The sequence below is a fragment of the Aedes albopictus genome, chromosome 3, assembly GCF_035046485.1.
Source record: "Aedes albopictus strain Foshan chromosome 3, AalbF5, whole genome shotgun sequence".
Taxonomy (NCBI): Eukaryota; Metazoa; Arthropoda; class Insecta; order Diptera; family Culicidae; genus Aedes; species Aedes albopictus.
In genome coordinates, this window is record NC_085138.1 from 420,576,650 (window position 1) to 420,600,436 (window position 23,787).

At 38.7% G+C, this 23,787-nt stretch overlaps 2 protein-coding genes across 2 annotated transcripts; one reads left to right on the plus strand and one right to left on the minus strand.

Moving 5' to 3' along the window:
• The first annotated feature begins 1,256 nt into the window (after positions 1 to 1,256).
• LOC109410611 (nucleoporin Nup37) lies at positions 1,257 to 2,416 on the plus strand. The gene is made up of 2 exons (XM_019684133.3): positions 1,257 to 1,492; positions 1,555 to 2,416. The coding sequence occupies exons 1-2, from the start codon at positions 1,337 to 1,339 to the stop codon at positions 2,368 to 2,370; spliced, it is 972 nt and encodes a 323-aa protein (XP_019539678.3). The 5' UTR covers positions 1,257 to 1,336; the 3' UTR covers positions 2,371 to 2,416.
• Positions 2,417 to 3,141: 725 nt separating this feature from the next.
• LOC109410722 (U6 small nuclear RNA (adenine-(43)-N(6))-methyltransferase) lies at positions 3,142 to 23,695 on the minus strand. Its single transcript, XM_019684241.3, has 2 exons — positions 23,446 to 23,695; positions 3,142 to 4,470 (listed from the first exon to the last, which is right to left on the minus strand). Exons 1-2 carry the CDS (start codon positions 23,548 to 23,550, stop codon positions 3,181 to 3,183), a joined length of 1,395 nt encoding a protein of 464 aa, XP_019539786.3. The 5' UTR covers positions 23,551 to 23,695; the 3' UTR covers positions 3,142 to 3,180.
• Between the last annotated feature and the right edge of the window lie 92 nt (positions 23,696 to 23,787).

Below are 23,787 nucleotides of genomic sequence, written 5' to 3' on the forward strand. Positions count from 1 at the left end.
AATTTGAATCAACCGTTAAAAAGGTGATCGATGGGAAGCGAGTGGAGTGTGAAGCGTGGAACACATAGTGTCCGTTCCGTCGAGGTTTGCGTTTTTTTGACAGTTTCCCATGGGAAATGTGTCAAACTACTGTCACGCATACGCATGCATTGTGTGGGGCACTTGACGCCTGTTTCTCTGTGGTAACTGAAATGCAACGTTCGCCTATAACCTTGCTCCTAACAACATGAAAATCCGGGTAGAAACGACCCAATCGATGGGTAGTTTCAGGTTAGCGTGTGGAGGTAACTCCGACAAATTTCGGCCGATGCGGCCATTTGTCATTTAGTCTGACGTTTCGTTTTGAGCGATGTTCGCGCACCGGCTCGTCTCCCTCTGTCACCTTCAATGATTGTTTACTATACACAGTTCCCGACAGCACTGTTCACCAGAGATCGCGCGCGGTTCCAAATCTAGCGTAACATTTGAAAAGGGCCTATCTGCAAAATGTAAACAAACCCGATTTTTCACTATTCCTATCAATATCCACCTAAGCTATCCCATAACACCTTAATCAATGAGAAAAGAGCTATTTTACCCGTATTTTAAATAAATTTTAAAAGGGCCTATCTGAAATTGAATAATCTTTTAGGGCCTAACTGCATCCAAAAGGGCCTAACTGAAAATTACCTCTTAAATCAGATAGGCCCTTTTGTAAATTTTGATTATTTTTCATATTTTCCAATATTTTTTAGTAGTTCTTTAACTTTCCTTGAATTATAGATGAAAATAAATCCAAAATATTTCAAATTAACTAAAATTAGGAAAAAAATAAAAGGGCCTAACTGAAATTTTTCCTTCAAATCAGATAGGCCCTTTTGTAAATTTGGGTTATTTTTCATGTTTTCCAATAATTTTGAGTAGCTCTTTAACTTTCCTTGAATTATCGATAATAATAATCCAGAATAAGTAAAATTAGCTAAAAATAAGAAAAAAATAAAAGGGCCTAACTGAAATTGCCGTCGATAAAAGGGCCTAACTGAAAGGGCCTAACTGATTTTTTAGATTGTAAAAGGGCCTATCTGCCGTTCATGTTAAAAATACATTATTTATGGAATTTTTGCTATAGTATGATGCAAATAATGCACAGAACCATGAAGTAGATTCCCATATGTATCAATAGATGGAATAAAACACCTTAAAAAGTCTTTCGTTTTTAAATAGGATTAACTAATCTGAGAGGTAATCTTCTCATGCGATTTTCTCAATGTTTACGTTTTGCAGATAGGCCGTTTTCAAATGTTACGCTAGAAATATCTAAAAAACATCGTTTTTTTTGTGCTAAGAGATTCTACCGATGGGAATGGATTCCACCAACAGTTCACCACCAACCCATTCGATATCCTTCCCGGACAAGATTGTAGCGTTCGAGCTGTCCAGCTACGAGTGGTCCCAGAATCTGCTGTGCGTTGCTCTTGCCGACAAGCTTATTTTGGGAGTGGTTCGTTTTCCGGTAAATGTCTGGGTGATTGTTGTTGACTCAAGGAATTAATAAGATGGTTTTCCTTCTTTCAGGAGGAAAATGAGTCCGAGTGTTTCGAGTGGAATCAAGTTAAGGAAATACACCATGAAAGCCGTTGTCACGCGGTCGCTTTTGCCCCGGAAACATCGTTGGCCGTTTTGCCCAAAGTGGTGATTATTTGTACGGCCGGTGCCGATTTCAATCTTAGGATATTCAACAGCGACCTGGAGGACAACAACACGGTACAGATACTGCAGGGACACCGCAGCTATATAAATCAGGTCAGCTGGGATCCGGACGGCGAGTATCTGGCTTCTTGCGGCGATGACCATATGTGTATTCTGTGGAAGATAAAGGAGGACTATGCCAAGGGATCGACGTTTTTCTTCGGTTCGGCCGTGGTGTCGGCCAAGTGGCATCCGGATGAGCCGGGAAAGGTGTTGATTGCGGAAAAGAGCGGAATCGTACATCTGTACAATGTGGAATCCAAACTGGCCATTTTGTCGGTGGAGAGCAACAAGAACCCGCTAAACTATGCCGACTGGAGTTTGCACAATTCGGCCTTTGTGGTGGCCTTGGCCGGTGGGGAGTTGGTCTTTTGGGATCTGAAGAAACCGAGTCGGCCGATCGAGAACAAGAGAATTCACGAGGATTGCGGCCATATAGTAAAGTTTGCGCCCCATTCGGAGACGATCGTCGCCAGCGTGGGAAGGCCGAGGACCACGTTGAAGGTGATTCACGCAAAGAATCAGGTTCCACAAATTGAAGCCAAGTTGCTGCTGTATGGAGGGCTTTGCTGGCATTATCAGCTGCCCTACGTGGTGGCAGGACAGGATAGAAAATTGTGTTTTTGGAAGATTTCATCATAATTTTGCAAAATAAACTAAATGCGTTATATAAAACGAATGAACAGAATTTTGTCTTTTTATGCACCAAGAAAAATAAAGCTTATTATAAATAACTTGAATTGATATTTTATAAATATTAGATTCAGTTTTGGTTCAGATCTGCCATCATTCCAAATAATCTAACAACATAAAATTCATACGAGCCAATCCAAAAGGCTCGTAACGATAAACCCCAAGAAAACCCAACAACTCTCGCGTTTAGTATCATACAGGCGTATCTACAATGATCGATTTCTCTTCGTCGATTTTCTCTTCGGATTATTCCGGAAAATACGACCAATATTCGGATGATCTCTCGGTGTATTTCGGTGAAGGACGACTAGGACTAGCATCTAAAACAACAAAAACAACCAAAAATGATTTGCAGGCCAACCTATTAGCCGAAGAGAAAATCGATGAAGAGAAATCGATCATTGCAGATACGCCCGTATGATACTGAGCGCGAGAACTATTAGATCTCAACAAAAGGAATCTCAACATCTACACCGGTCTAATAACTGGACACTGCCCCTGCAGATACCATCTCCAAAGGTCGGAGCAATCCAAACCTCAAATTGCCGCTTCTGTGACGAGGAGAGGAAAACATCAGAACACATCCTCTGCTATTGCAGTGCACTCACCCAACGTAGGTTCAAAGTTCTCAGTAAGCCCTTTTTAGGGCCGTTGTCAATGCCTGTTCTCTAGTTAGATTTAGTTTTTTTTATGGCGACTGAATCATGTTGGGGTAGGCATTTCGAAATTATTGAACAGGCAAGCTTGTTTGTGATTCATTCAACGTATGTTGCGTATATTATTTTTAACAAACTGCAATATTTGGTTAAGAGCATCTTTACCAGCTATGCCGCTAAGATAACTTAAAGCTAAATAGTACCCGTCGTCTTTTCTTTTCAAGCACAACACTGCCTTTAGGACAGGTTCACAGTCGCGCTGGTCGGACTTGAGCTTTTTGCTAGGAGTTCCATCTGAGTTGGATGACGTTTCGAGCTCACGCTCTTGGTTGTTCCTATTTTCGCTACCCGGACTCAGTTTTCTATGTGCTTCCCGTCGCTTGCGACGTTGATGCGACCACGTGTTATCCAGTGCAATCAGCTCCCACATATGATCCGTATCTCCACTCAGAGCATTTATTTGAAGATCAAGAGTCTTCAGGACTCTTAGTAGACTAGCTTGAACCACGTCAATAGATTCAACGTCTTCCAGTGAAAAAATCTTTCCCTCCAAAGGTTTTCCAACTGATTTACGACCTGAAGATTCCTGTTCAAATCGGTCAGGTACATTGGATAATATGGCAGCGCTGGAAAAGCTCCAGGCAACGCCCCAGCGCGTGGTATTCCCTTGACAAAATCTGGTCGTAGTAACGTTGCTGATCGACCGCCTCTTCATGATTCGCAAAATCTCTTCGAAGTTTTTCTTATGACCAATCATCGACGTGTACACCGTGATTCGCTCTTTTAACTCCAGGCTTTCGTCAATAATCCGTTCTAGAAACCGTAACTCTCCGCCATCTATTCGCAGCTCTTTATCGCTACCTGTAACAGCATTTGGTGGCTCCTTTCTCTGATCTGTACGATCTTTGTGTGTCGTGCCTTCGTCATCGTCAAAAAACGGTGGATTACACATGCAGAAATCGAAGTTTTCCCGATCTTCCATAAATTGCTTCAAAACGCTCCCATCGTCCGATTTCTGCTGAACCACTTCGATACACGCTTGCAAGCCATTTCTCTCCACGTTTGCCCTAGCCACCAGCACGCTGTCTTTCAGTAGTTCCAACCCGACCATTCTCCAGCGACGCTTGGAGTGTACCACTCCCAGCAGCGGATAGATGCACGACGCCCCACACCCTATATCCAACCCTCTTACCTCAGCTCGGTTTTTCCATCCCAACGCTTCTTCCAGATCCTCCAGCCACAGAATGTAGTTCAACCGGAGGGGCAATGTCGGAACCAGTTTGTCCGGTGGAAGATCCACCTGCAAGCCGTAATCTCGCTTCAGCAGGCAACTCGTAAGTAGTCGAAGAGCCTTCCGATCCTTGTAGTCCAGCTTGAGTTTGCCGTTCAAATCCTGAAAACAGAAATTTTAGTTAATAGATTCCGTATCTACTATCTGTTAGAAATTATGACGAATTTTGTAAGTTGTATGTTTGTTAGTAAGTTCCAGGCTAAAGATACATTTGGGTATATGGCCTCTGGGAGTGTCACGATTAGGGTGGTCCACACTTATATGAAAAACATAAAATTTATAAAATGTCCGGTCTTACCTCCTCAATCAGTTGTGTTGGACTCCCAGAAGCTATGTACGTTCAAAATTTGAGCCAAAACGATTAAAGCTAAGGGGGCGCTTAAAGTTTGTATGGAAAAACTTGACCAAATGTATGTAGGAATTGAAAGTTTTCAATTTTTGCCGCTAAATGGCGCCGCATCCGTTCAATTAATGAACTACTCTTTGGTATTCCTGTAGGTGACTATATGCCAAACTACTTTGGTCGAAGAACGCAAAGTGATCCGACATCTGCGAACAAAGTTATACCTTAGGCAAAGTGAGGTGAAGCATTTGGATTTCATTATTGATATTGGCTCTGACGGCAGCAAAAATGCACTCACTCCAATGGGAAATCCCATTTGTATCTGTCATCGTGTGCGTGAAGAAGTATAAACAAACGTGTTTTGTCTCGTTTTTTCTCACGTTTGCCATACGACTCCCGCCAGGCGGCAGCACTGCGGCGCTGTCAAGGCCTATTACCTATTCCTTTACGGGGAATAACAACAATATTGTTTCGCCTCACTTTATCTAGGGCATAACTTTTTTCACAGATGTCGGATCACTTTGCGGTCTTCGACCAAAGTAGTTTCATCACAATAACTATTGAAGAGACGAACAATAACAAACGAACGCCACGATCAATCACGTGTCGTTTGTTCGCCGAGTGATGGTGCGTGTTTAAACCAATTGTGCGAAAAAACCGTATATATTTTCATGTGCCTCTGCGGTCCTCCTGATAATACGGGTGAATTGTGCCGATACCCACGACGTACGATCATAGACTTACGATCCGTACGGTTAGCCAACTTACTAGCAATCATAGATGCCGGGCATTGATCAGCAGAACCGGTGTTTTATTAACCTAGCGACCTCTTTGCTTTTCCCAGGAGTCGCTCGAGGAACCAGTAGCCACCGTACAGCTACAGTGATTGCCGAAATAGTTGGATTGAGTTATACGGAAGGTCAAATTGCGTGTTTTGGATTTCCGCCTAGACCTGTGAGTAGAACTCGTTGTTCCTAAGCCTAAATTGAATTACCCTGTGTTAAAACTTACTTACCTAATTGAAATCCTAGTTAAAATGATCTATATAACGATCATGCTAAAATTGCTCTTAAATGCACTAAAATATATACATGCATTTGTTAGGTGTTACGAACATTCGCCGGCTCAAATGAAAATAGTTGAGGGTCGAGGCTTCGACAAAATTGGCAGTAGAAGACTGAATGTAAGTGGGAAAATATTATTGTATTCCATCCTAAATTTATAAAATCTCTAATAAATTACAGCTTTAAGCTGCTTTAAGCTAAACAGAAGTGTTCACAACCGGAAACCGATAGTTGTTAACGATTGGAACGGCTCAGTGTAAGTCTTTTCCGCGGTTGCCTTCAAGGCATGCAAGTATCGCATCCAGTATGTATGCGACAGAACATAGAACCTGACTGCCGCCAGGAATAGAATGAACGACCTTCCCAAGTAACCATGATGCTGGATATAGAGCATTAATTTCGCTTTATAGTGTATTATATGACATGCGATATAAAGTTGTTTTGTCATTTAGGTACCATTGAAGTAGGTTTAAAGTCGAAAGTGGCGCTACTATTGTTGATTTAAAGCAAGCTTTATTGTGGTAATTGCTAAAGCATATAAAATGCTGTAATGCCATATAGCTAATGCAATGAAATCGTATGGAATGTATATTTAAGGCATCATGTCCCCTGATAAAAATTTCCAATAAAATCACCATAAACTACCATTGAATAATGATAAATTTGACTATTCAACAACAAATTATATTGTGTACGTATTTTCCTGCTGAAAATGGTGTATTGGAACTACAATACGTGTACAATAAAATCAATGACACTAGAAATTTCAATAATAAAAACACCATAAGTTGAATGCAAGGGGCTAGTCGCTTGGAACATTGTGCCAAGAGGTGCCAAGCACACCGTCTTATACGCTGTGTGGCACACCGAGGCACTCTGAGGCACAATTTTGACACTTGAGTTTGGGTGAAAAAACTAGGCAACCATGTGCATTTGACCTGCAAAATGAAAACAAACAGTTGGTTGTCTTGGTAGTTGCCAAGCAAAATCTGAATCATCAAGCAGTGGCACTTCGGGGCACACTGAGGCACAATTCAGTACCCGGTGGCACACTGAAAATAATTGGCGCAAGTAAAGATGTGCTCAGCGACTCCCCCTTGGTTGAATGGTAGTTGACTTGATTTTTTTCCAGAAAATTTGGATTTTTTTATGGTAAAGATACATAACAACCCCCATTTTCTATTGTAAAAGTGACATTTACAATACATGCTATGGTTGAAAACCATAAGATCTGTTGTTACTCTATCGTTTTAAACAATTGAATTAATGGTAAGTACCATTCAATTCAGCGTGTTGTAACAATCCATTCTGTTGTATCTCTATTTTTTTTTTATCAGGGTCAACAAAAGGAAAAAAGTATTTTTGTCATTTTTCTATCTATTTTTATCTACCCATACCTGTTCCGATACTCTCGCTCTGATTTTTTTTATTCTAATTCGGGGCCGTCCGTATACCACGTGGACAGAAAAATCACGATTTTTTACACCCTCCCCCCTCCTCGTGGACAAGCGTGGACTTTTCTTTTACCCCTACCCCCCTCCCGCAATGCCCACGTGGACAATGGAAAAAATATTTTGATTTTTTTTTTCATTTTAAAACAGTTGACAAAATGGTGATTTAAAAAATTTTTAGTGAATGATTTATTCTTTGCTAACAATAATCAATAAATTAAAAGATAACAAATATTCTATAACTTCCGTAATTAATACAAGTTATCAACATTGGTTTTTTATTGAACTGATTGTTTTTTTTTTTCTATCCATGGATGTCTGATTTTTTGTTGTAGCATTTTCAAAACTTTCAAAATCAATATATATTATTGCTGTGTGCATTCAAGATGCAAACGGTGCCCAAATGCGCTTCAAACGCGGTAACACATGTTACCAAAGGCAACGTAGCAACCATAGTCAATATCACCGCCAACGTTGGATTCGAAAGCTCAAACTGACATCGGGTTACTTGTTAGAAAATCTTACCGCATTTGGTGCTCCCGCATTTGATATTTGCATTTTGAATGCACACAGCAATAGATTCTTGCAATAATAAAAATAACAGCACAATTTTGAAAGTACCGTAATCTGGGGAGAAGTTGATCACTTTTCATCTATTCTTTCCAATAAAATCAGGTACAATGCATATGAAACCAAACAAATATTTTCAAAATATGTACTGAAGGGACCTGCAGAAACTGGCACATTTTGTAAGCAATGTTCAAATGGCCAAATAAGAAAACTTTGAATTCGGGGTGAAGATGATCAACCAATGACATATTATCACCGACGAACCGACATGCCAGCTGGAACAAAGTAGGCGAAAATACCTGACCAAAAGTTCAAATTAAAATACGTTACTACACTAGCACCATCTATGGTCACCGGTAAGCAAGCATTTTCACAGGAATATATTTGACACTTAAAATGGAATTTATGAATTTCTGACTAAAATTACCTCAAGTTGGCTTAGCCCTCTTTATATAAAGTTGTTTGAGAAACATGATGTAATAAACTTAAATAAATATAGCGCATTTAGTTCACCACTGGACTATCGCACTAGTTTTCACGAGTGCGAAAACGCTAATAAAAGTGCGCGATTGCATCAAATCAACTCGGTGTCTTCAGAGCACTTGTTCACCATAGATTGAAAAAATAGTGCGCCGAAGACATCAACCTGATTTGATGCAATCGCGCACTTTTATTCACGTTTTCGCACTTATTAAGTCGCAGTTCGCAGTCCAGTGGTGAACTAAATGCGGTATATCATATACATTTAAAATAAACCGAAAACATCTTGGTTGGCATCGATTCATGTCATATTATGTCGGTTTTAGAGGAGTAAAATATAATTAAAAGTTTATCAATGATACTCAAGTTTGAGCAATATTTTTTCGGTGTGTAATATGTTCATTCTGCTAGTTTGACAGTTCGCTAAACGGTGTTGTTGTCTTACGTAAATAAATAAGAGCTATCCATTTTTTTTTATTTCGCTGTTCGAAATTCCCGCATAGAAAAATACGATGCACGGTATCGTTGATGTTATACGATGTTTATTGGTGGAATAATAATCATACAAGTGATGATCATTTTACGATAAAATGATAATGTTTGAAAAATTTCTATCATTCACAACCTTTGAAGTATCATACAACTTATAATAGTGATACATCCAATAATTTTTGAATAATTTTTAATAATATAGCTCCCCATTAGTTTAATGGCATAATTCATTTTTGTCACTATTTTAAGGATTTAGGGCCGATTTCTTCACCTACCCGGCTTAACGACGTAAGCCTGGTTTATCTTAAACCACACTTAAAGTTAAGCCAAATTCTTAAGCCAGGTTTAAATATTTGCATTTCTTCACACCGGTTTAGCAAATAAAGGCGACGGCTTACGCTAAGCCAAGCTTAACAAAATTTCCCATATCATTCCAGTGACTTTCCAATGGAAACGTCATTTTAAGCCGCCGATATTTTGAAATGCCCGTTATATGCAGTATGGAGTAACAACAACAAAACATCTCATGAAATTTTAGCAGGAAAAGCGGAATCGCTCGGTAATTTTTTCGGATACAGAAGGAAATTAACAATAATGATCTACCTAGACTGTTGATGTTTTACCCAACGCTAGTATCGATGATCTACGATTTAGTACCTATTACATATGATCGTTCCACAACATTTGGTGTTCGAATTTGCCTCTCATTATAGGTAAATTCAACGGATGCTAACGATCCCTCCGCATCTGGTGGCAAGAATGAGAACCCTATGAAAAACGTGGCTCCTCCAAAATTTCACGTGGCGCAGCATAGGCAAAGTGCACTTTTTCACTTTTTCATATCGAATTCCGCATCGTAGAGAAACAAACGAGCACTTTTTGGAAAGAAAATTTAATTGTCTTTCAGGTGCGCTAAGATCCGGTAGGTATTTACGAACAATTTATGTGATTAATTTGAGGAGCTCTTGCTATGCCTCCGGCGGGCGATCTTCCGGATTTTTTGATAGCTGGCCAATCCGGTATCTGTCGGCATGGGCATCGAGAATGATGATATTAGAAGCCATTGCAAATGGAAAATAGCAACTTCTAGAGCAAAAAATGAGTAAAATTAGACGACGAAAAATTGACTTTTTTATGTAAACAAACGATTTTCTCCTTATCTCATCAAGCGCCTCTACAATTGGGGGTCATCTGGATTAGCCTATACGAAGTTGGAGTGCCACATTGCAGAAAAGGCGTTGCAATGTTGATTTTATGTTGTGATATCCATAATCGCCTTCGAATAAAGTTGCATTTCGATAGTGAGTTTTTGAAAATGTGTTTGTCGTGAGATGCTCCAGAGCTCAGACCATTTTCGAATATGTTTAAAATTATGAACTGTGCACATTCAATGAAAGCCACAGCAAAGTTCAAGTTACACTAGAAACTGAAATCCCTTAATAAAACAGTTTATTCTACCTTTATTCCATTCGTTGGTGTTTTTAATACTTTATTTTAAAAATGTTTAGGTGCCGTTCACAACGCCCAATAGGGAAAACTGTTCTGATTAAGGGACAAGAATTAGCCAAAACAACAACACAGTTTTCTAAAGTTTTGCTCAAACATCATCAAATTAAACAAGGAACCATAATACCCACGCTTTTTGCACGATTTCCTTGCAGAAACGGAGAATCAGCCTTCTCACCATACAAAAATTCAGCTCATTACTACAAATCTAGTACTTCACCGATCGTGTCCTATTAATATTCATCATAAAAAAATGGGATTAAATGTGCGCTTTAAAAATCGAGTTTTGCAACGAGTTGCAAAACATTTTTGCAATGAAAAACCAGGGGGAATGACACTTCCTTTGTTAACCGGAAAAATCCGCATTTATCCGTTGCTAACCGTCGTTAACGGCGTCTAACTGATGCTCAGTTAGCAGCGGTTAGCGACGGTTAGAAACGGTTAAATGCAGGTTTTCCGGTTAGAAAAGGATATGTCGTTCCCCTTGTGAAAAACAAATCACTAGAATATGATCATTTCTATCAGTACCATCATGCTTCGCGGTGGTTCGATGGGAACAGTCATGTCTTCTATCATGCTAGACACTAAATTTTGATCAAGCAAGCTGTACCATAACCGTGACAATTTGGCAAGCTCTTGTCGTGACAACTCGGGTTGTGGATCAAACAATTGCATAATGATTCATAATACAACCGAAATCAGTTGCATTATGAATCATATTGCAATTGTTTGGTATAGTACGATAAACTAGGCCGTTGTGATACGGCAAGTATAAATAAAATTTCATTGTGCTGAGTTGCAAAAAGATATTTAAAATCCACTTGCGTCGTATTTTTGGCAGATTTGTTCTCTTCGTCACGGGAGGTTTTTAGAATATTCGATGGGCTAAACGTGCTTTGAAGTTTTTATAAAAAATCAGTGTATAAAAAGGTATTAGAAGATTTTTTTTGAGTGTCATCCTAAGTTTGTAAAAAAAATAATATCTCTTGAACCATAAGAGACGAAAATGTTTATTGTGACCTGAAATTATGGAAGGACCGGGTTAAAATAAATAGAAACTTCAATGCAAACGTACTTTCGATTTTCAAATCAGTATGACAAATTTCCAAAACTATCAACACGGCGCCTTTTTGAAGGCTTTCAATCTAATGTAAAAACTTGATTGTCCCAAATCCGAAGTGAATATTTTATATTGACGACCCGCCGGCTATAGATTATCATTTTCTTCATCATCGTCTCCATCCGTAACCAAACGTTTTACAATTTTATTGGTCATAAGTGTACATGTTTCTTAAACAATATTTTCTGCCGTGAAGCAGGTGAAGAAACCCAAACTCTGCAATTTGCGGTTTAAGCCTGGCTTAGCGCTGCTAAGCCACCTCAGAGCACCGCTTAGAATAAGCCACACTTAACGTAAACCGTAGCTTTATTAAACCGGGTTTAGTGGTTAAGCCGAGGTGAAGAAATTGAAAAAAAGTTAAGCCCGGCTTAAAATGTTGCTAAACCTGGTTTAAAATTTAAGCCCGGGTGAAGAAATCGGCCCTTAATGGTAGAATATGGACGTCATAAAGTTAGTCTGTAATGCTAACTGGATTTAGCACCGCAGTTTGTAACTTTTTGTGTGCAGGAACTCACAAACTAATGGAATGCACTTGACACTGTGTGGCGCCGTACATTATGCCACATAAACATTTATATTTGATATTTTTACGTGCCATCACTTTAAAGCTCTTGGGAGTGGCAGGTTTTGGTTATGGTCGGATTAGCCAAATATCACTTGCAAACTTACCTAGAAGCTTCCACAATTTATCTTGTATGGCTAAACCAGACGAAAGCGTTGGAAATTTCATACAGTCCAAAGAAAGGACGGCATGTTCGAAACCTTTGCTCCAGCACTTCCACTGTGATCCTCGGGCAGCGGCTCGTTGGACAATTTTCCACTTTTTTCACGAAGTTTTCCATCTTCGGAACTTTTATGTTTTCGAACGTCCCGCGAGCACTAGTTCCATATGGCCCCGAACAAAGCGCGATAGGAGAACCTCGAGGGGAACAGCGAATCATGGCACCAACAGTTCAATTCCCGTTTTCACTAAACTAACGATTAAAAATAAACAACGATTCACATTATCATTCACGGAGTTGACAGAACGCGAGAAATGCCCGCAGGGGTGTACACTTTTTTCGAGTCGATAAAGCAGATTTGGTGAAACATTTCCGTGTTGTTTTTATTATTCCCTGTATGATCAAGTAGATGATAAAGCAATGATAGCTTGAATCATTGCTTGAAATTTTTGTTCGAGAAAAATTGCATTTTTGAATGGTAACGATACTTAACAACCCATTCGCTCTATCATTGTAACTACGAAAATGACAACTGCTAACATCAAAACGATTCGTTGTATCGTAGATTTATGATCCTGCTTATGATACCATGAATAATTGAAAAATGATAACCTGAATCACCGTCGTATAATATCGTTTTATTCGGGTTGTTATTAATCTAAATATAAAGAATACAATAAATTGTTCAATTTCGGTAGGTAACACATGATTAGTTTCGTTTCCAGAGCCTGAAACACAAATTTCTTCTAGAATACTCGCTGCATGTAATATTTATGACACACATGTGATATTGTGCATCCCAGCTTAATCACTCAGATGCTGATAATCTTAACCAGCCGTCGTTTATCGCGAAAATATTGATTGATGCACCAAGCGGTAAGAAGAAGAATTTTGACATCCAAGCGGTGTGCCGTTTACATCCATCGACCAATCAGCGACGAGGACCTAATCGTCGGCACACCGCTTGGATGTCAAAACTTCTTCTTCTTTTTGCTTGGTGCATCAATCAATTGCGCCCCCTTTGATTTGTATACGGCGGCTGATTATCCATGACAACTCCCACCCAGCGGCTGCAAAAACAGATTTAGCCAAGGTGCACACCGTGTGTAAATCATACGTGCGCGGTCTGGCGCGATCTGATGCTGCGCGTTTCGAACGCAACTTGCTGAGAATCTAAGATAAGCGCGACAATACAAGAATCACTGTACAATTGCGCTTGAAATGAGTGCCATACTGAAAATTCTCTCAGTTCAAGTCAGTCTTGTCAGAATTTTCTTGACACTGCGTACCGTTGTACAGGAATCACACTCGTATCACATGTCTGTCCGGGGTATAAGGCGAAATAGTGATGCTGCTCTTGCTTTGCAATTTTCGGGAGCCGGTCGGTGGGAGTCTGATGTTTCCTCAGCGATCCAGGCAACGGTCACAGCCGGAATTGTTAAACGGAATCGGGTATTAAAGGCCTGCTACGGCGAACCTGACAGCAGTTCAATAGCTGGGCCTCAAACTGGACAGATTAACACGATCTTTGTTAAATTGGATGACAAAGACAGTGAAAATAAATTGCATCCATCGAAGATTGCAACAGCAAATGGAAACAAGATAAAAAGGTGAAAATAGACAGCTAATCAGTATTATGAAAAGTGTATAACTAACGGTAAATTATATTTTAGGAAAAAATCGGAAGTTGATCAAACTGCGCTTTTTTGATCCATAATGTGATCCACTTGACAGTGCGGCAGTACCCGAATAAAAAATACAGTAGAAAAACCGAACGTTATATTGTAACAGTACTATTTAGAACCATATTTTTACAATAGACACCACTGTAAAAATAAAAATACAAAAACAATAAGATGTAATGTAGGACACCATACCGTGAATTGTAAATAAGATTTTTACAATATGTTATACAGGTTGTTAAGTATCGTAACAATATAAAAAAATATTTTTCTCCATATATTTTTTTTTGCAAAACCATACATTTTATTGTTAATGAATTGTTCAAAATACTGATACGTGGGTTTAAATATACCGTACATTGTATGGTACATGAATGGTTTGAAACAATAAAATGTACCGTAAATAAATTGTTTTCAATTGTAATTTCACTACTGGTTATACATTTAATCAAATGGTTTTGGAATGGTTCTCTTTTGTTATGTTGAATTGTTTTACATTACATAAACCATATATTGTTATATTATCTTGCCATTTTCCTCCTGTTAATGGCATCTTAGGCTTATTAGATTTATTAGAATCCGCTTTGGGAATTCCCAGAGCGTTTTGGATAACCCTTCATATATAGGATCACCCACGTCTAAGTCTGAGTAGTCTCTGATTGCATTAACAGTTGAAGCTTAGGCTCCCATGCCCCACCAGCCAGATAACTGGGTTTTGCAAACTTTGCATTATTTGTGGCAACACTTTGAGCGGCATGATGGAACTATGCCGAGCGCGCTAAGTGTTATTAGACCACTAATGTAGTTGCATGAAGTGGGTGACGAGGTACATAAGTATCATTACAGCGTGCTTAACCGTTATTGCAATATTGAGGCACCAGTTTGACTAAAGTTTGAAATACATAACAACTCATGAGATAACTGTCAAGTTCGATTCAAATATAAGTTAGGTTAAAAAGCGAACCCGCAGACGAACCTATATTAAAAGTCATTTCAGTGTTCAGTCCAGTCCATATGTTAAAGATGGCTCTACGTCAAAGATAAAGTTTGTCAACCGCATTTGATTCGATTGTGGTCGAAGGCAAGTTCACATGAAAGAAGAGGAGAAAACTCCCCTAAATGCAAATACAGAAAGAATAGTGTTGAACCAGCCTCCTGTCACGCGGCCATGATTTTGAGGTCAGCATCAAAATCCAGGATCGGTTATTGACTGTGGCTGCATCATGTCAATAACAATTCTGCATTAACATGTCTAAAGGGTCTAACTCGTTTTGTAAACAAACATTGTTTCTGTCGCTGTAGGGCCTATCTCGATCCATCCACGCATGTCGACACCCTTAACAGAAAGAGCGAAGTTAGATCTTTCTGATAACGGCCCCCAGATGCGTGGGTGGATCGAGATAGACCCTACCGCGACAGAAACAATGTTTGTTTACAAAACGAGTTAGACCCTTTAGACATGTTAATGCAGAATTCTAAATTTTATGGAAACTTTATTCCCGTGACGAAGACGAGCTGATACTATTACGACTTAATTTTTAAATAAATAATTGCGAAATTAAAAATCATGTTCCGCTTAAACTAACGATTTTAAAAGGTAAAAAAAGTGGTTATGAAAATAAGTTTCGCCGCTTTTGATTTTTGCTCCTGGAATTATGTTGTTGCGCTATCATGGGACTACAGAAAGTCTGTTGATGTAAACACAAATAAATAAAATGGGGAACCAAGCCGCCGAGCCGCCGCTATTGTGTTCAACGAGGCGGCTGGAAGTGGGAACCAGAGATGTTGGCTCGTTATTTTCCTGTGGGGCAGTATTGAGGTGACTGATTTAAACATGTTATTGGCATTCACCCTTTGGAGCCGGAGGGGTCATATATGACCCCGGCGATGAAACCGAGCATAACAAACGTGTTCGACACCAGCGAGGTTGCGTCGACAGCGGCGAAAAAAATCGATTCCAAAAGGTTAAATTGATGTTTCAACTTATTCACTTTTTTCTCTTTCCTTTCCTTTGCATCAAAAAAGTCACAAACATCAACAAAACAAAGCACGGAAAAAATCTTAAACTGAATAAATCTGGTGTTCGATTTGAATAGGTCGAATCTGCATAGGAATCACAGCAAACATACGATCTGTTCAAATCGAACACCAGAAATAATTAAAAATTCACGGAAAAATAATGTTTCGGAAAAGTGAATGGTTCAAACGTAAGAAAAACAGTATAATATATTGTTACATAAAAATCCAATGTAAATGTATAGTATAGCGAACCATTTCATTACAATACACTTTATTGTAGCTGGTACACTGTATGGTGCAGGAATGGTTTTCACCATGCACCCTATGGTTAGTTTTTATCCGGGTAAGGCAATAAAACTATTAGCGGCATTACAGCATCGATGAAATTTTAATGCGGTCTCCCATAACATGCTGTGCACACCTCGTTTGTCCCGTCGCTATGTTTTAGATGTACCGAAACAAATTTCTCGCATGATTCATTATAGTGACGGAAACGCCATTGACAACCAGGTATGTAGCTCGTTATTTTTGAATATGTATACGAATTTGAACACTATGTTTATCCGTTTATGTGCTCAAAATCAACGTCCTACACATTTGGTTAACAATGGGTTTCACGCCATATTATCATGCCAGAATTATTTCATTTTAAATGTAAAACAAAAATATAGGCAGAAAGGCTAATTTATTACGACTACAAACTTCGTTGTTCATTGTTGATTAAAAAGTTCTATTAGGTACTGTTTTTTTTTCGTACGCTTTATTGTTCGATTAATTTACACTTTATCTAGTTTTTAACAAATTTACTTAGCTTTTTTTCTCAGTTTGATTTGGTTTTCAGTGGCAGGCACATACGTCGTGCTTTTCCTTTCCTTTTAAAGATTTTATTTTTTGCATTAGTTGTTGAAGCCTTCAATTGTTTCAAGAATCCTTGTATAAGTGTGTTAAAAATCTTATCAATTAATAGATTGAAACATCTTTCACAAATGACAGATTCGAATAAACGATAACTAATGTGTTTTTTCAAACGAGTTTTCACATCACGATGATTTTGATGCAAATATACATGGAACTTTTGCTTAAAAGCAGCAAAACACAAAATTCCAATTCGATACAAGTTACTGTTTGGTAGAATGAATGATCTACCTACACTGATTGTTTAATTTTACAAAAATTGTAGAAGTCATCATTCAGGAGATTGTCATGTTGTTCAGCTCTTAGATTTTTCATGCATTTCAGGTGATAGAACTTTCGAGCTCCTGCACCTAATATGTACATAAGCCCATTCAATTCGTTGACTGGAATTTCCATAGGGGTTGATACGTCCAACGGCACAAATTTGTATACATGTTTGGCTCTGTTAGAGTTCCTCGATATAAGGTCTGGATCGGTTGTTGACAGCAGTGGTATAGAATCATCTTTTTCACAATTTGTCCCTTCCTTGGAACACCCAACAGCTTCAATGCAAGCATATTTAAATGCTGCTCCGAATTGCAAGCAGTCTGGGGTATCGTTACTTCCGCAACGCCTTCTAATTTCCGAGAAAAAAATCTCGAGGCAATCCTGGCATAAGTTGTTGGTGTAAAGATATTTACAGTCGAACCTCTTAACAAGTTCGTCCCACAATCCCCTTCAACGCATTAATGTTATGGATGAATCCTCCAACATAATTTGGCCGCCTTTGCTTGGCTGTTAAATTTCGGGACTCTTTCGGTGCCTGAAAAAAAATACCTCGTGTTAATTTTAGCACAGATGAATCTTATAATAACGTGTTGTTGTTATAGCATAACATGTGATGTTTGCTTTGATATTACGATATTACTTATTATTTGTAGTTAAGACTTTGAGTATTTTAAATCACACCTTACCTTACATAAATTGAAACACAGCATGCTTGTAAAATACAGTTTTTCGAGTGAAGCCTTAGTATTTTCTAGAAACCTCCAATGGCATGACTGTTCCTGAAGAGCACTTTTGTATGGCTGAGGTAGAATAGAAGTAATTCATGTATAAATGAAATGTATTCTATAGTAGAAATAGAAATTTGTTTTTATCTTACCTTTGCTAGGCAGTTTTTCTGACGACTGTTAAAAGTATCAAATAGAAGATCGTGTGTCCTGATGAAGTTAACTGATTCTCGAGCACGCTCTTCTAGTTTACCGGTATTCGAATAATAATCCAGAGCGCTAGCCACAGATTGACTTAGCGTCCGAGCAGCCAGTGAGACGTTCATTGGAGAGAACGGAGGAAGTTTGATATGCCTATCAGTAAGCCGGGGTGCTAATCGGGGATTGGCTAATGAATCAACTTCGTACAGCTTCTCAATGTCATCGAAACTGGCTATTTCATTATCGTAAACAGCGTTTTGCTTTTTGAGCATGTTTCGTCCACTTTTCATGAGATGAGGAGAGTCCCACATAACGTATACCTTCTTATTATCAACGGTAAAGTACGGGTTGTCTTTAGTAACACCAACTTCCTTAACCATCTTTTGATTGGTTGCAAACTAGTCCATTACTAATACACTGCGACCACTTTCTATAGCCGCACCCTCAGTTTCACATGTCTAGAAATATCTAAGATACAATCGATATGGAAAACAATATGCATCTGCTAGTTATTGCAAAATATGATGTTTACAAGCATAACTTTCTTCATGTGTATATTTTCCATATCAAAAATAAAGATTTTCGACAATTTGGGCGACCATTTTCTATAGCCGCACTTCGGATTTTCCTTAAATCAGCTGCTTTATCATAAAGTATGCTCATTATAACTGATTTAATAGACCAAATAAAGCTTATTAAGACCAAACCAAAGAAGTTTAACGAAATATTTAAGTTACAAGGTCTTTTAATTCGAGAAGTAGGGTGCAGACTTGGTATACTGGTGTTTTATTGAAAAGTTATTAAAGATATCCCAAAAAACTAAAACAAAACTCGAACTAAAGCTCAAGTATAGATGCTATTGACTCAAAACAATCATTGCATTATACTTCCGGTTTTAATTTTTTGTATATGACCTTCATAAACCTAATTAAATTGTAAATAAATCGATTTTTTAAGCTTTTAAATGAAAAATTCATAAGTTTTTGTGTAGCAATCCTGATGAAACTAGGAAAAAACATCGTATACAACATCAATACACAATGAAGATACTTCGGGAATTCATCAAACTAAACTTGGAAGGTCAGCCTTGTCTTCGCTACCATTTAAACATAAGATGAATATTTTTATTTATGAAGACGATTTGTAATGACAGCTTTTATACAACTTTCCATCAATTTAACGATATTTAATAAAGTAAGAATGATGTTTTTCTATGAAAAGATTTCAAATATAGATGTTTCTGCTGATTTTTGGGCAAAAGATAAGGAAGGGGTTATGATTGTAGTCTTCCTGTAGTTCTGGTTGTTTTTATATCATAAATTGTAAAAATGGACTAAATTTAGTGAAGCGCTGGCGCAAAATTAAGCTCTTGCATCCATTAGGATTATTTAAATCTGTATTCATGAGGACCATTAGCAACTGTTTAGTTGAATTTTCAGTGATATATTGTCATAAATGTTGCGTATTCATCAAAATAACGCAAATATTTGGCTTAATTTAATTCTAAAGTTCCAGAACAGTAGTTGTTAAATTGGTATTACAGCCTTAAATCTTATAGAAAGCATCCAAGATATCATGTTTCAAAGAAATATTACCGATAGGAAGCAATACAATAAATGCGTCAACTTAAAATATTGTTTTTGTGATTTAAAGAGAACTTTTAAGTAAAAATAGTGAAAATGAACTAGTTTTTTGTACTAAGAAAACCAATTGGTTGTTTGGTTCATTGCTTTTCGTTAGTTTTGTTTTCAATTTGCTTAATTTTGTCTATTGAGACAGTTTGATCAAATGATTTCTTATGAAAAATCAGATTACCGAAGAAAAACCCGTAGTGCGGCTATAGAAAATGGTCGCCCAAATTATGGAAATAACGTATTTTTCACTTAACAAACAAATAGTTTACAAAACTTATTCCTGTAAATCATATATTTTACAAACACTAGTTGATACACATCGTTCCACATATCAATTGAATCGTAGAAATTGCCAGAAGTGTGAAATCGTGGGTGCGGCTATAGAAAGTGGCCGCAGTGTATAAGTGGTTCCAATCCCACTTTTCTGACGGCACGAATCGTTTTCTCAATAAGTTTCATCTGCTGTTCGTTTCCCAGGGAATTGTGAGTCAAAAAATATCCCAAGGCCTGTAAGTTAAAGTTTTAATAATCAATTTTTATAAAGATATATCATATAGGGTGCCCAGTAAGTACAAATTCAACCCAGACATGGTGCTATTTAGAAATAATATTGCAAATTGGGAGTAGACCAGCCTGCTATGGGAAAACTCCATTATTTTTTTTCCACATACAATAGTCGATCAAGAATAGGACACGTGAATACTGCTTGAACATTTCTCGCGCTCAGTATCATACGGGCGTATCTGCAATGATCGATTTCTCTTCATCGATTTTCTCTTCGGCTAATAGGTTGGCCTGCAAATCATTTTTGGTTGTTTTTGTTGTTTTAGATGCTAGTCCTAGTCGTCCTTCACCGAAATACACCGAGAGATCATCCGAATATTGGTCGTATTTTCCGGAATAATCCGAAGAGAAAATCGACGAAGAGAAATCGATCATTGTAGATACGCCTGTATGATACTAAACGCGAGATTTAAGCATTAACCAATAGAAGAATGTGAAAGTAATCTATATATCTATCTATATATAAAGATGAATTTTTGTCTGTCTGTCCGGCCCTAATGGATTCGGAAACTATTGAACCGATCGGCGTCAAACCTTGTATGCAGGGGGGTTTGGGACCGGGGAAGTTTCTTAGCTTGGTGTGAGACCTCTATGGTCTCTTGAACAGGGGGCTCCCATACAGATGACTTCACGGGGGACGTCCCTAAGGAGCTGCATGTCAAAAAACACAAGAGGCAGGCAGTACAACGTTTGCCGGGACAGCTATAGTATACTAATAAAAAGTTGCCCAAGGATGTTAAGGAAACTTCCTCTATGAGAAGTTATGTTTGCGTATTGGGACACCCTATTCGTCAATATGTTATTTTACCTGCTTGAATTTTCCATAAACTCCCTTCACCATTACCGTTACCGCTTCAGTCGCCAGGTTTTGTGTACTGTTCTTCTCAATTTTTCTGTCGCATCCATCATTTGGAAAACCATAGAATTTGTCGGACTTCGCATTGTAGCTCAGCCCTGACTTTATTTTCATGCCATCTATGGCTATCATCACTACCCGCTCCTGCTCCGAAAAATTAGTAACTTTTGCCTTGATTTGCTCCAAGATTGCTTCGTTTAGTCCTGGCCCAATTTGCACGTCCTCCGTCCACCGCTTGATTGTTCGTTTACCAGGCAAGCAAACCACTCTTGATTTCCGCGGTAAACGCGGGCTCCACATAAATACGATGACAATGCGAATTTCCGAAGCTCTGGATTATATCTTCTGCCCCTAGGTTTCTTTGCGGAGTTTCTTAGACTATTTTGTATTGTCGGATTATTTTCCAGTCTGGTTAACACGCTTCGGTCAACTTGAGATTCTTTTCGGACCTTTTTTAGTTGATCACTTAAGCCTCCAATTTTTCGACGCAAAGACTGAATTGTCAGGAGCCTCCTCTGGCATTTCCTTTGACAGGCACGGAATCGCTCCTTAACTTGTCTAAGTTCGGATTGGAGCCTGGCGTTTTTATCCCTTTTTAGTTTCATTTTTTTCCTCATTAACGTGATAGTGGATGATTCACACGATGTTCCGTTCAGGGCTCCGTTGATGTTTCCGCCGAAAAGGGCACATTGCTGTATCATTTCGGTGCAAGATACTTCAGGTTCTTTGGTATCCAAAAACGGTTCAGTAAGTTCGGTACTATCAACATCTACGCATTCTTCGCTGTTCAACAGAAGCTCAGCCGAATACTCGTGGTAAGCACGCTGTCCATCACGAGACTCATCGTGGGGTGGGAAAGCAGGAAACACGTTCACATCTTCGATATGATACTCGACGAGATTCGCATCTGGTGATTCAACATATTCTGTGCCTTCTAAATCGACATTTTCGTTGAGGTCTTCGTCCAGATATTCAGTATTGCAGTAATGCTCCTGCGTTCCTTGATCCACGCCTTGGTCGAAACACTGGCCATCGTAATGATGACACTGGCAGTTGGGTTCCGGTACATTGCTTACGTAAATAGACGGTATCGCTCCAATTTTTAAGCTGTAAAGCAGTTTAACAGTGAATAAAAATTTCGAGATACTATCAGTTTATCTTACCCTCTATCACTTCTTGATGGATCGCGTAATGAATCGACAGAAAAATGGTCTGAGCAGATTATCGCCGGCGAAAGGCTGCCACTCCCAATTTTTCAAACAACTTGTGCAGATCCGAGGAACGGCAAAATGTTACCCAAGCTGAACAGCTTTAGAAACGCGAAAAAATGAGTATGTACATTAACAAACAAACTGTGGTGCGCAAATACTTACGACTCAATATCACTGATGGGAAATTTATAAAAGGATTTGTTCAAAGTTCGCGAATTATTGCTGAAACAGTTGTGAACTGCGCAAAACCGACCCATTTTCCGAATATGGGCATCCAATGTTTACAAGTTGGTTAGTCAAGGCGACCGCAACATGAACGTCATCGGACTGTCAAGGATCATGTCATTATGACAGATGCGATCACTCGGTTTTTGAATCGACCGTTACAAATCTTCGGTGATTACCCGGAATTGAGTGGCACGTCGGTTTAGTCGGTGGAATAACATCAATATAATCTCAATTTTGGCCTAAGTTATTAATACCAGGCGAATAACTTTTTTTACAAGCGTCGGATCACTTAGCGGTCTTCGGCAAAAGTTTTTCGACACATCCTAGACTATACTTTAACTTGATTAGTTTAAGGACAGACTTGTTAAGATCCCAAAATGGCCGCCACAATGGCCGACTTTGGCACCTATTCACGATTTCGAGCGCACAAATCTCTATGCAAAGAGAACCAGCTCATCTGATCTTTTTATTTTAAGCTTATTACAAGTGAGCAAGAGCAGAATAATTAAATGCACTGCAGTTTGAAGCTTGCTTCTTGAGATTTGTGCGTTTGAAATTCTGATGCACTGTTGAAGCGGGATTTCAAGACGTTTGTATTAGACAAAATTCAACAAAATGCAAAAAAGTACGTTTTCCCATACTAACTTCCATACAAATTTCAATCGCAATGCGGAATACGGGGACGCAACCAATCGGACGCACATATAGATTGAAAAAGCTTTGATCCGGGTTGATACGGCCAAATTTAAAGTTTCTCCATACAACGTTGACCCATTCTAGTACAAATTCATGGATAAATTTCTGAAGTAAATAATTCTGAGAGAATATCTCATATGTCTGCAATAATATCTCATAGGTCTGTAAGAGCCCTCACAAATTCAAGATTGAGTTTGATTTCCTTTTTTTTCCTTGACCTGATTTATAGTTCAATAACTGCCAGGGTTTCGTATAATTATTTTTTAATGTCCACAATTACATCATTTACCCTGAGGAAGTTTTCAAAACAAAAGATAACTTCGATACTTACCACTGTGGTGGCCGCAGTCAGTTCCGGATATTGTTTGACCAGCGCTCGGAAATCAGGCCTCTGCCGGTAGATGTTCCTTGGATGCATAAACTTGTTCATGGACATGGTGTGTTTTTTCGATAACTATTGATTTTCCACTATTTTCAACACTTAGAATTAATCTTGCAATGGAAACCACTCCGAAACGTAAATCCGCGTGTGATGGCGCGCGCTGTTTTGCTTTTGTGGCATTTGTTTTGCTCGCTTCCTTCGGTGGTGGCCGTTCGCGAATGACGATACACAGCTGGGCGCCTTATCCTTCAGCCAAGGCTACACTAAATTTTCTTTTGCCCTGCGCTTTTG